This window comes from Myxocyprinus asiaticus, chromosome 14 (genome assembly GCF_019703515.2).
Source record: "Myxocyprinus asiaticus isolate MX2 ecotype Aquarium Trade chromosome 14, UBuf_Myxa_2, whole genome shotgun sequence".
In the NCBI taxonomy this organism is placed as follows: Eukaryota; Metazoa; Chordata; class Actinopteri; order Cypriniformes; family Catostomidae; genus Myxocyprinus; species Myxocyprinus asiaticus.
The window spans coordinates 15,068,783-15,082,988 of record NC_059357.1 but is presented as its reverse complement, the minus strand read 5'-3'; the positions used below and the strand labels follow the sequence as shown (position 1 = coordinate 15,082,988).

Below are 14,206 nucleotides of genomic sequence, written 5' to 3'. Positions count from 1 at the left end.
CACAGGAGATCAACGGTCGGGCAATAGTTTCACTTAATAATACATTAGATTTTGGTTTGTTTCTCACCAATACTTATCTTATTCCTTTAGAACAAGGCATGAGTCGCATACAATAATTTATTAGACTGCTGAATTATACTTTTGTGTCCTAAACTGCCATTTTATGACATCACCAAGAACACGTTTTTTTTTTTTTGTTTTTGTTTTTTTTTCAAAATTTCTCCCTTTGTGTTAAGAAAAAGAAAGAAAATTATATAGGGTTATAACAACACAGGGGTGAGTAAACAGTAAAAAAGTATTTTTGGGTGAACTAATCCTTTAAGGTAATTTGGTGGTCTTGGTTTAAGCATAGACAAGTTAACAGACCATTCTGACCAGGCTGAGAAACCAGCTAATCAGCTTAGGCTGGTTTTAGCTCTATTATTCTACCGGTAAGGATGCATGGCGAACGATGAAACCGAAAACATGATACAAAGAGTCATCATTAAAATCATAATGAAACGAGTATGATGTAGAAAATGGTCATTAGTGTATTAAATGTATTTAATGTACAAATAAAAAAGGTTTTTATAAAGCACTGCCTCAAAATGTGTCATAAAGAATTACAGGAAGTCAAAAGTCAGTTGAATCTGATTTAATTGTGATTCATTAGTCCTCTAGGTCAAACAGTGGATCACCTGACTGACCTAACTTGAGATCCAGCTTTTCATTAGTGTAGTGAGTACTTGACAAACTGCTTTTGTAGCCATATATGGGTCTGTTGAGCACAGGTTTCTGTATCCAAGCAACAGATGAGCTCTTTCCTCAAGCAATATTCAATTCACAACTGGTGGAGGATTTCAATAAATTGTACCACCAATAAATCAGGCCTGAAAGGAAAACTATTTTTCATGTGATGAGATATTTTTTTCTATCACTTCAACTAATAATTTCTCAGGTGTTCTAATAATTTGGTCTGTTGAACTTGATTAATTTGCTCAATTTGCTTATCGTCACTAGAGCTGCATTTACACACTTTGAACAAAATAGAGAGCAAATTCACTTCAATTAAAATCACCGTTTGAAACGGGAATTAAAAGGGCTGGGAGGAATTTGAAAAATGTCAAATAGCCAGATAGAAATATAAAAGATATACAAATATAACGCTTCTCGTTACTGCCCCCCAACAGCCGAGCTTGAACTGTCCAACAACCGGAGACCATAAACCTGATTGTCTGTTTTCATTTTATGAAAAAAAAAGACAAACTCTTAAAAACGTGAAAAGGGAATTTTCTTAGAAACATGTTGTTTGGAGGAGTGCTGGTGAATTACACAATGATTTGAATCTCTCTTTTGGATGCTGCATTCACTCTTTCAAAACCTATTACAAGTTTGAATTAGCTTGAAGATGCTCAAATTTTACATTTCAATTCAAGGAAATCAGCAGTTATGCAACCAAGTTTACACTAGTCTTACAGGGAAGACAAAGCTCTTACACCACTTCTTCTTGAGTCCAAATTATTAAAAAAACAAAACTTTATTGTTAAGTCAATTGCTCTTCTCGACAGCCAAACCACAAACATGAGACAAACACAAAACAGAGCTGAACATGCCAACATACACACACGCAAACGCATACACTCACTCACTCTCACTCTCTCTCTCTCACTCTCACACACACACACACACACACACACACACACACACACACACACACACACACACACACACACACACTGACACCTACAGTGTGAAAGTGTACACAACAAGACAGATAATTTTGAAAACAATGACAATAAAAAAGATGAAGAAAAATCACACAACTTCCTATTTGTCTGCTATTTTTGTGCAGAAAGGAGAAAAAAAAACTTGACACAAAGATCCACTTAAAGGAACAAACCATTTTTTGAGAATGAGGCATCTAAAATTGTGAATTTTCATTAGTTAGGTTTGCAGGTTACATGTAAGCACACAGGAAACATCTCTTCATGCTAACTTCAATGTCTTCACTTTATGGCTTCTTTCATGCGAAAGCTCAGCTGAGATTTGATGCGAAACTACAGAGATGGCAGCGTTGCTATTACCTCAGATGAACACAGAGGTTTTTAGGTAAACCTGTAGCAGAAACATATTTCAGATCAGCATGTCAGGGCGTGTTCTACCGAGACACAGTGGGACGGAGCCATAGAGCGTGCACAGTAATAAAATAGAAATATGTTAATAAAAATAATTTCATATATACTTGATATAGATTATTTCTATTATGCTTGTAAATTAATTTTATTAGAATTAGAATTTTACATCAACTGTGTGTCAATGTCCTGAGTGGGCAAGGCTTTTGTGCAATCGAATGTGCGCGTGAAAAAGAAATAGCAGGTCGGTGACAAAGTAACATCAAGAAATGCTAAACCTATAGGATGGCCAGTTAAAAGCATATGAGCACCTTGTGCAACCATGACAACAGGGGCTCGTTTTGCACATGTTCAGGGAGGAAAGCATGAGGTCAGAGCAGCCATCACCTGTTGCGTTAAGAGACAGAGAGAGAGAGAGAGAGAGAGAGAGAGAGAGAGAGAGTAAGAGAGAAAGAGGGAGAGAATAAAAGCCTGTGTAGTGTAGCAATACCCCCTGTGTGTTTCCATTGCAGCAAAAACCTTAACAGCACTCTCCAATTCAAGAGACAAAATGAGAGCAGGTTTGTGTTTCTCAGACATGTGCGCCTCACTTTAAAAGATGTGAGTGACAGGTTTTGTGTTGCTGGTTTGAGTGATGCTTGCTTTTGATGTGGGTGTACTTGCACAGCAAAAAGCAATTTTCTTAATCAGTAATTTTGTCTTTTTTCCCAGTTAAAATATCTAGACACCCTTAAAACAACATAATACAGTATATATATATATATATATATATATATATATATATATATATATATATATTTAGAAATGTTTGATTTTTTTTTCTTGTTTTAAAGGAATACTTGACTTGGAAGTGAATGGGGCCAATCTGTAAACGTTAAAATACTCACTGTTTAAAAAGTATAGCCCAAAGACGTGAATAATATGCTTCAACATGATTTTAGTGAGAAACAAATCGCTTACTAACCATTTCTGTGTAAATTTATATCCAATTTTACAACTTCATTGCCATGATGAAGTTGTTCCTGTAGCTTGACTGGTAGAGCATGGCGCTAGCAATGGCAAGATCGCAGGCTGCTTTGTAAGTTGCTTTGGATAAAAGCGTCTGCCAAAAGCATAAATGTAAATATAAATGACAATGTAACCCCTAAAACACTAAAATGACCATAAAAATGACAATTTAACTTTACAGCTCAAATAATGCATACGTTTTAACAGAAGAATTAATGTAATTGCTTTTATTAAATTATGAGCTACACATTTCTGCTTTTAAACCCTCCAAAAATTGACTACATTCACTTTCATTGTAAGTGCCTCACTGTAACCTCTATTATGATTTTTTTTTTTTAAATTTAATAAAAGGAGTGTCATGTCGAACTAAAACCCAGAATACTCCTTTAAGCATAAATCTAACAAAAGTTTGTGAGGTTTATGGTTAAAAAAAAAAAAAGGTAAGAAAAATAAACGTAATTCATGATGAAACAACACATTTTGCTTCTCAAATAAATGTATCTTGTTTTAAGGATCTACAGATATTTTTACTGGAAAACAAGACAAAAATACTGATTGAGAAAATTATTTGTGCAGTGTCTGTGTGTGTTTATCTGCATGTACGCGTTTCAAATTAAAATCGGGGGATAATAAGACCGATTCAGTCTGTAGGTGCACCGAATATTAACAGCCTTGCAACCTAAACACTCTTTAGTGTACAGAAGCATTACATTGCAATCGCCATGGTAACAATAATGTCATCATCTGCAAGAATACATTTGTTTAAGAGTGCAAAGGATAATATGCATTTACTTTAGATGCAATAGATTTCTGAACCCCAGAAATAAAATTACAAAACAGTTTGAAAAAAAAGTTCCTTACAGTAGTACATATCAGTTTAAAGGTTTCACAGACTTGTCTTGCGAAAAGGTCAATTAAAAAAAAAAATCAACACACAAAGGAAAAGAGGTTACATGCGTCTCTCTCTTTTTTCTACAATACTGTTTGGTGGTATTTAATTCGAGGAAGGCTCAAGGTATTTTTTCTTCCATTAGCTCCTTCCTTTTCTATAGAAACAATGGATGAAAAAGAAAAAGATGTAAACTGAAAATGAAAAAGAACAGAAACAAAATAAAAGAAGAAGTAAGAGAGAGAGAAAACAGAAGAACCAAAAGTCATAAAGACCCAGATTGAGAAATAAAGAGGGGGAAATAAACGAGAAGGAGAAAGAGTAATACATTTAAAAATAAAAACATTTAGGCAGAGAAGTCACAGGTGAAGGTCAAGAGGTCATGACTGCTGTCCGCTCCACTGGCTCTCCATTGGTCGACGGAGCAGTTCCTCCACATGCCTCGCTACATCCATGGTGTCGTCCAGATCAAAATCACCATCAGCGTCCAGCATAGAGTCACCACTAAAGGGGGACAGCAAGTTAATCAAATAAACACTAGATACACAATGGGTATAGTGTGGTTTGATAACAATCTTGATTTTTCACACCTGATTTTTATCATTTTATACACTGTAAAAATTATAAAATATGCAGTTGTTACCTTTAGGAGCTATTTCAACCTGATCTGACCCTTAAATTTTATTAAATTTTTTGTTGTTGTTGTGTTGGTCAATATGGCAGTCGTCTTGGACTGACACCTAAGGACATGGATTCAGCATCATTCAAACACAATAGTTTTCAGTTACCGATGCCATTGTAGAAATTGACAGTCAGCCATGATTAATTTAATCAGTGAGCAAAAGCATTCAACAACAGGGCGGTTACTGAGATTAAACGAGTCGTATTCAGCTGGTCATGTGATTCTAACATGCCCCCATGAGGGGACCCTCTCTATGTAGAATAAAACAGCTTTTATAAGGTTACTGATATGACTGGAGTCTTCACCTCATGTGAGAGGTCATGATTTTCATTTTCTTTCTTGAGGAGCAATACTTGGAAATACAAACTTCTTCCTAACAATTTTTTTTTTTTTAATGAGGAAAAAATAATGAAGAACAATTTTAAAGAGATTTTTTTTTTAAAGCATTTTGAAAACCAGTTAACATAAATGTTACCACATGATAGGGCTACACAATGTTTTCCTTTGATATTGTAATTGCGATTATTAATTTTGATTAATAGAATTTACATTCAAATACTAATAATACTACATTTTGTGTGGGGCAGTTGCACACCATATTCTTTATGTAGGCTATGCATTAAAACAGTTTGAAAACTGTGTTCCTGAATTGCTTTAGTATTTTAATTGCATGAAAACAAAAAGTGTTATTCACCTTTTGAATAATTTGTACACAGTACAATTTAGATAGTGGGCACTACTGAAATGCCTTAGACTAATTGAAAAGCATCAGATTTGCCTTTGCATTTAAGCACTCAACGGCCAAAAAAATATGTTGTAAATAGAACATTTTGGCGCAATGGGAGTACACCTAAATGGAATGCTGTAATTGACACTTTTCATGATTATCTAGCTGCAACAGCTGTAATTGTAATTTCGATTATTTTTTCAATTAACATGAAGTGTATTTTTTAGGTTGACAACATTTGTTATTATAAACCAAATTGTAGATGGTCGTTTGGTATACATTAAGTGCAGACTTATCGTTTAATGCTGATTTGGGGGCAAAATCTGCTGATTTAATTTTAACATGGTAAAATATTTTTTATTACTACACTCTTAACCCAACTGAAATAATAATCAAATTAGGCAAAATATGTGTGAGATTTTGAAAAATCTGGGGAAAATGTGCAAAATTCTGCAGGCTCACACCCTGTCTACACACTGGACATGAAAGGGAGCGTTCTAATTTGTCGTTTATTTGTCTTTTTAGCAGGAGTAGCGCCATTAACTTGTCTAGTTAATGGCATAATTGAATAAAATGGGAGTGATTTGCTTTTGTTGCGTCACACCGCTCGCATGGTGTTAGATCTCATTTGAGCCTGACTATGGCCACGTCCACAACAACAGACTTTCGTTTGAAAACGCATTGATTTTGCTACCTTTACGCCTCTCATCCACACTAAAACAGTGTTTTCTTCCACTGAAAATGGAGCATTTTGTTTACGCTCTCCATTACCGAATGCTTTATAAAACGATTAGTGTTGATCCTATGATGTGGTATGCTGAAACATACAGAAACACTCACATGGGAGGATAGAGTGCATAGTTATGAGGGTGACTAACAGCTGGAGAGGCTGCATGGTCCATGTAGGTGGGGTTTGCTGCTGGATCAGGGTTAGGTGTCGCAAACCTGTATGTACACAAACATACACAAAAATAGACAATTACTGTATTTACCATCAGAGTACACCTATTAGAATCTTCTTTAGTGAATACATGGTTTTGATTAGTCGGAGCCATGGCCTAGCGGTTAGCAAATGTACTCCAAACATACTGTATTAAGCTTAGGTGCTCATATGGGAGAGATGGCTTCGAATCCAGTACATGTGGTTCCATCCCCCTTCCATTATCATTTCCTGTCATCTATCTACTTTTGCAATAAAATAACAAAATAATAAAACGTTTTAACAACAAGGACACAAAAACTGCTTCAAAGCTTACAATACACACTAGCTTCATGGTGTACTGTCAGAAAGCCCTTGCTAACCCTCCAAATTAAGAACTAGTTTGATAATCACTCCCTCTGAAAGCTGATGAGAAGAAGTATATTATCACAATCTCATGGTGTATAACTCCCTGCTGAGTTTAACCAAAGTGGGCACCTCACTAACAAGCTAGCAGCTCGTCCACCAATGGACAAATAATTCTACTAACAGAGTTAAGTATATGCCTAGGAGTGGAATGAGACCACGAAGTTTCCATCCTCCATCCAACCTATAACTTCCTGCTGAGCAAGGCCAGCACTATGCTAGCATGTAATTAGGCTCACAGCTCAGAGATGACAGGTTAGCTGCCTGAATATGAAAGATGCTAAGACCTGTAATAAGAGGTCAATGAGTCTCAAAAAGAGACAGAAGAAGAGGATGGTGTGTGTTTGTGTGTGTACTCACTCTGGCACTACTTGTTTGATTTGTGGTTTGACGTATCCATCCACAGCTTTAGCTAAAGAGGTAAGAGATAAACAGAGGGATGAATTCTGGAGTATAACATCATGTTGACACACACTGCTATGTACACATGCATACAAAGATAAATCACAAGTTTACTATTGAATTCCCATACTTTTTGACAAATGAATTTGTTTTATGACTTTTTCATGACCTTTTGAATTGTTCAAGTTAACTGGATGAGGATTTGTTTTTAAAATCATTTTAGAGTTTGCTGGGACATATTTCCATTTTTAAGTCTCGTAATAATCTTTTAATCAATGTATTTAATGGTTCTAATTATCAGGATACAATTATCTCCAATAAGACCCTTAATGGACATACCAATGTTATCAAGATTGTTTGTGTGCAATATTTGAGAGCATAGCATAACTAGAAAAATGTACATTCCCTATAGAAATTTTCAAGATTTTTCGGTAACACTACAATAATGTTCTATATGTTAACATTAGCAAATGATTTGGTATCATGAATAGGGGGTGGGTAGAAATATTGATTTTCCAATGCATCGCGATCTTCGTTTGAATGACCTAAATATCGATTCATAAATCCCAAGATCGATTTTTGACTTTATGTGGCAACCCTCTACAATGCAAGTAAATCACTTGCATATGCGACCAAATCTCACGCTACGCAACTAAAAATGTCTATGATTAGCAACTGGCTGGTAAATGTTCAGATTTCACTCAGCAGTGATTGAGTAGTATAGTGGAGAAGTTATTAGCACAGAGGTCCTTTCACTACGCGTTGAGAGTAAAAGTTTGATTAAACTCATACTGTGTCCAAAGACGAGATCCACAGATCCATATGTCATTGAATAATGTCAGTTTTAATACCCTTTCTGTTCTTTACAGTCAAATGTTGACAAACAACAAAAAACTAACAAAAAAAGAAACATTTAATTCGAATCACACACGGATGCGCTAAAGAAACCACGCACATCTTCTCTAGTTATATGCGCTCATGATGCCAATAGTCTTAAAGAGATAGTAACGATTTAGCATGTGTTCAACATATCAATGGAAATACTTGTAAAAAATACCAAATTATTCAATTAAACAATAAAAATGTAACAAAAATATTTATGCAACATAATATATGTAATTTCAAGACATTAACTGATAGAACAGACTGAATTTGAAACATTTTCAAAAGGTAAAATGTGACCAATTTGATGAAAAATTCAAGAGAATATAATTGGTAAAATGTATATTTTCGAATTGTCCCTAGAAGAATTACCTAGAATGTTCCTTTATAATTAATGTTTTCACATGTGAGTTTCTCCAGTAGTGACGGATTCCCCAGCATGAGTTCTTTAATGTGTGCTGTAATTAAAATAAAAATCTTACACTTCACAACAAATGCACTGGAGGACAGATTATATCACAGCGGGTGCACTGAAGGTCAGATTATATATTATCAAACATATGTGTTTGATTATGATAGATAAGATGCGATCGCAAATGCGCTTGCCGGCTATGCGTGCCACCTTATTGTTTACATGCAATGCAGCATGGGATTCTGAGTTCGTAATAGAAGCATAGAAGGTTCTAAAAGCCTAGCCCTTCCACCTTTCCAGCACCAGAAGTGGTTAAAATGAGTGAAGTACGTAATGGGAGAAGGCTCGAGTGGATTGACTAGTTTGTATATTCTTTATTCGACGTCAGAAAACATGGCCTCATCGCTGCATCAAACCAGTGCGCTCCGACGGTAACGGCTTTAAACTTTTATTTAGTGATTGTTTAAATGTTTGTAACAAATAAAATTAAAGATTTTGTGATGTTGAACCAATTTCAACAGTCCGTCTTTTGCTGGTAAACAGCAGCACGAATGCAGATTTTGACACCGGTTTGATCATACGTGTCTGAGCCCAGCATAGTGTAATCACACTGGTTTGATTGCACATGCGAAAGGGTTAAGGGCATTAGCTGAGAGAGAATTTCTTTCATATGTAAGCAAAATGATCATTGTAACAGAAATGTTCCCCTATGAATCGATATCTGAATTGAAATCGAATCGAGAGCTTGTGAATCGGATTCAAATTGGGAAATCTGTATCAATACCAGCCCTAATCATGAACTAACAATGAACAATACTGTATTTAAATACTGCAGCATTGAATAATCTTTGTGTGATGAGGAGGAGGGCGTGGCCAGGCCGTGATGGAGCATGGCCGGCGCTGAATCAGCTGATCAGTGGGAGAGCAAGATAAAGGGCAGCCGGAGACACCGGATTGAGAAAGAGAGACGCACGCAGCCGTGCTGCATGTTTATGTTGGTTTTAAGTTGAGTTTGACACTAAAACTTTGTTTATTGTTCAGCCAGTTGCTGCCTCCTCCTTGCCCGACCTTTTAATTGTTACAGTGGTGCCAAAACCCAGGAGGGATTTCCCTCTCCCCACGCCTGCCCTCGTCTCTCCCCCAGGTTCGCAGGAGGCGGGCTGACAGAATGGCCGGAAAGGACAGCGTCTCCCCTCCTGAGATTGGGGGGGGAGTTAGTCAGAATCGGGCGGGGGTGGAGTGTGACGAAAAGGAGGGCATGGCCGGGCCGTGATGGAGCACGGCCGGCGCTGAATCAGTTGATCAGCAGGAGAGCGGGTTAAAGGGCAGCCGGAGATGACGGTTCGAGAGAGATAGACGCACACGGCCACGCTGCATGTTTGTTTATGTTGGTTTTAAGTTGAGTATGACATTAAAACTTTGGTTTACTGTTCAACTGGTTCCCACCTCCTCCTTGCCCGACCTTTTAACTGTTACACTTTGTTAATGTTCATTTATGAAAATTCTATTGTCCATTTTCAGTTCATGTAAGTTCAAATTGCATTAAATAATGTTAAAGTATACAAGTTTTAATATTAAAAATGCATTAGTATATGTTAAAATTAACATGAACCAAGTGTTAAAAAAAAAATACACTAAAATGTAACTAAATGTAATGAACTAATGTTAACGGATACAAACTTATTATAAAGTGTTACTGATTTTTCCATCACCCTTTAATATTAAACTTCATGATGATTTCCAGACATGTAAATCACAATTTAAGATTCCTAATATTTCCAGGATTTCCATGACTATGAGAACCCTGTTACTAAGACTGTTGCACACTTATTTGGACACACACATAAAGCGAGGGAGCTTACACAGCGGAGGGGTGTAATACTTGGAGAAGACCTCATCTTTGGGCCGGTCGGGATAGAGGAACAGAAGATGGTTCAGGTCACTGATGCGATCTGCCAAAGAGCGGATAGAGAAGTCTTTGGTTGTGTATGGCATGAGGTTCCAGACCATCCGTTCCCCTGTAAAGAACACAAACATAGTTTTTGATTGATTTTGAACAAGATGTGTGATAATACTAAGTACGCTGAACCTAGAGAAGTTAATCACAGTACTTGCATTAAGGCTAACCAAAACATAAGAAATAGCCTCAAAACCACTGCTAGGCCGAGGGCCAGAAGAAACATTGCTGATTCCACATCTAATAAGCCAGACACTATTCTGATTGGGGACTTTATAACCAAGCATGTAAGAATGGCAAAGACTGAAATTTTGACTATGGTTGATACATCTGTCAGAGAGCTTACAGAGCTGTTGCCAGTTTTCCTCTCTGCATATCCAACTAATATGAGGATCGTTATCCATACTGGGTTCTTTGACATTCTACGAAGGAAAACTGGATCTGAGATCCTGAATAAAGACTTCAGCCTGCAACTGGAGAAACTGAGTGACTGTCAATCGCAACATGTATTCATCTCAGGCCCCATTCCAAATTTGGGAAAAGGAATCGAATCCTTTAGCAGACTCAGCCTGAATACATGGCTGACATCCGCATGCCTCACCCATGGGATAAAGTTTATTTACAACTTTAATATCTTTTGGAACTGTAAAGATCACTTTAAACCTGATGGGGTTCATCCAAACATCATTAGATCCAGACTACTCGGTGCCAACCTGCGTCATGCCCTTGGGATGTCATACCAACCAAGAATGTGTGGAGAAGTACAAAGGACAGCGCACACAGGCAGACACCCTGTAACTCTCCCTCCTCGCTTGACTCCCTGCTCAACATCACCCAAGGCATTCAGAGGATGTCCCTGTCCCAATCATGGACCCAACGACCCTCCATCCCCTCTCCATCACACTTAACAATCAAGGAGTTAATCAAAGCTGCTATGCTGAAGCTGAGTCAAACTGATGAACTATTAAATAGTTATCACAATAGACATCATCACTCAGGTGTGTATCAGAGATGAGACATACCCTATGCCACTTCCGTAAACATACCAGTGACCTTAAATAGCTGGTGGCATGGTCAAACTCATTGTAGCAATCATAAACCATCTAGTACCTGTCTCAGTAACCCTAGGTTTGTCAATATATGTCAGGTCTCCCCTCCTGTTGAAGAATCCTTACAGCTGAAATTAGCCCTTCTTAATGTCAGATCATTGGTTAACAAATCTTTTTTGATTAATGATCTGATAATTTAAAAGAATTTGCAATGTATGTGTGGCATGGGGGGGGGGGGGGCGTGGTCATGTGTCGGTCTGCGAGAGAGAACGGTAAAGATTGTCTCCTGGGTTATGATGACTCTAGCGCCTGTCTCTAATTATAGTGATGGCGGAGGGAGAGCCAGAGCGGGAGAGAGTGACCAGTGAGCACGACAGCCCAAAACTAAGAAAGTGTTTTAGTATTAAAGAGTGCTTTCATTTGTCTACAAATTTATGTTATCGACGGTTACCATTGATTGTGTGTTGAGCAAGCAGTTAAAGAGACTGACCGTGAACCTGTTTCATTGTCTCCTGACTCCTCCATTGCCCACGAATTTAGATCCTTCACAGTGGTGCTGAAAACCCGGCAATGGAGGAGTCAGGAGACAATGAAACAGGTTCACGGTCAGTCTCTTTAGTTGCTTGCTCAACACACAATCGACGGTAACCGTCGATAACATAAATTTGTAGACAAATGAAAGCACTCATCAATATTAAAACACTCTCATAGTTTGGGCTGTCGTGCTCTCTGGTCACACTCTCCCCCTGCTCTGACACTCTGGCGTGCCTTTTCAGCCCTCCCTCTGCCATCACTATAATTAGAGACAGGTGTTAGAGTTATCATAACCCAGGTTACGATCCTTACTGCTCTCTCTCTCCCGCAGACCGACACATGACCACGCCCCCCCATGCCACAGTATGTTTTTAGTTGAGACCTGGCTAAACAACACTACAGGTGTAGCAACACTGATAGAGGCTTGTCCTCCAAACTATAATTTTATCGGTCAGACAAAACAGAAAGGGAAGAGGGATTGCAGCCATTCTCTCTACACAGTTTGTTTGTAATGACATTGACCTGGGTGAATTTACATAATTTGAATATCTTGCTCTTGAGTTCAAAGCAGAATTATCAGTGCTCATCATTACATTATATCGGCCACCAAGATATTCACCAATATTTCTCAGAGCTGATCTCACTTGGTATTACTAGATATGACAAATTAATCCTGAATGGAGACCTGAATATTCATATTAATAAAAAGAGTGACTCCAAAGCTATGGAGCTCATGAATTTACTGGACAGCTTTGAACTCACCCAACATGTAAATGAACCCACTCATCAGCATGGTAACACTCTAATTACACTTGAATAACAACAGGGTTAAATGTTGATAATGTTTCAGTACTTCAAGTACCTATTTCTGATCATTTTTTATGTGTTCTTTGATGCCAACCTAATCTTACAAAGGCTAGAAGGGAATTATTGGTTCAAAAGCAATTTCTAGATGGCAAGGCAGAAGCAAAATTCTCTAATGTTATCAGATTATTTGAACCATACAGTTGTGACTGCTCTTTAAATGACATGGTTGTAAATTTCAACAATACATTGTCATCTGTTTTAAATACCATTGCTCTGCTTAAGGTTAAAAAGGAGTCGACTGACAGAATTTCCCCATGGTTAAACAATAACAGTAGCCTAGTTTCCATCCACTTTTCGCGCTGTTTTGTTATCGACAAAGTGAAAATGCGTAAAAATTTTTTGCTAAATTTGCCGTCTTCTACCTGTTTCCATTCACATGGCCTTTTATCGATAAAAATGGTGTGCGTGATGACGTCATGCCTAAAAAAACACTCTGCCCTGAAGCCGTTTCCATTCAGAAATGTGTGTTTATCGCTAATTCACCTGCCAGATGTCCCTAATTTTTTTTTCTCCGAAGTTTTGGTAAAATGGGGAGAGTATTGAGACAGTTCATTGAAATTAACCAGTTTACTGTTATTTTAATTCACAAATAAATGCAATCAGAAGACGAGGAATTGCAATCAAAGGGAGCAGTTGCCCTTCTGATAGGACTGTAATATTGGTCCTAATGTTGCGCCTATTGCAAGTTGCCATCGGTTCCGACCCGAAAACGAATCGTCACGGCCCTGTTCAAGCTGGAAACCTGCACCAAGTAGTGGGGGAACTTTCAGTCTTAGACAAGGATGGATATCCATGTGTATATGCTGTGTGCACAGCTATTAAAGAAGAACTGATGCGGTGTAATATCAGGGTTTACATATGATACATTCCTGATATTCAATAGGCTATTTTGAACAATCTAATCTAAAGCATCGGCATCACAACTGCATTATGTCTCGCTGTAAGGTTGTTGGCTGCGGCAATGATGAAGACGAAGACGATGATGAAGATGAGAACCAAGTGCAGTTTATTTACAAAAGTGAATCCAAAACCCTAACTATAAACGTGATTTAACAAAAACATGAACTTGACATAAACTAGACTTGACTATGGCTTGGCTTGACAACAAAACAACATTCACATCCACATTCACATCCAATACTTGACAACTACACAATGGAAAACATGAGGCTTAAATACATGACATGGGAGAACATAAACCAATGAACAAACAGAACTGATAACAAGATAATTAAACAATAAACCAATGAAAACATGACACATGAACATGGAGGGAAAACAAGACATCACATGACTAGGGAACAGGAACTAAACTTTTCAAAGTAAAAGACATGAATCAAC

General features: G+C 37.5%; 1 protein-coding gene across 3 annotated transcripts in view; it reads right to left on the bottom strand.

Annotated features, from left to right (window-relative positions):
* Positions 1 to 1,497: 1,497 nt before the first annotated feature.
* Positions 1,498 to 14,206, bottom strand: part of LOC127452374 (signal transducer and activator of transcription 5B-like) — a 145,086-nt gene continuing 132,377 nt past the window's right edge. For 2 of the 3 annotated variants that reach the window (XM_051717808.1, XM_051717807.1), the window contains 4 exons: positions 10,321 to 10,476; positions 7,123 to 7,174; positions 6,258 to 6,362; positions 1,498 to 4,512 (listed from right to left, as the gene is read on the bottom strand). In XM_051717808.1, coding sequence (XP_051573768.1) covers positions 4,389 to 4,512; positions 6,258 to 6,362; positions 7,123 to 7,174; positions 10,321 to 10,476 — 437 coding nt within the window. In that variant the 3' untranslated portion in view covers positions 1,498 to 4,388. Of the gene's footprint in view, positions 4,513 to 4,651; positions 4,749 to 6,257; positions 6,363 to 7,122; positions 7,175 to 10,320; positions 10,477 to 14,206 lie in introns of all 3 variants that reach the window. The other variant, XM_051717809.1, reaches the window with a different exon arrangement.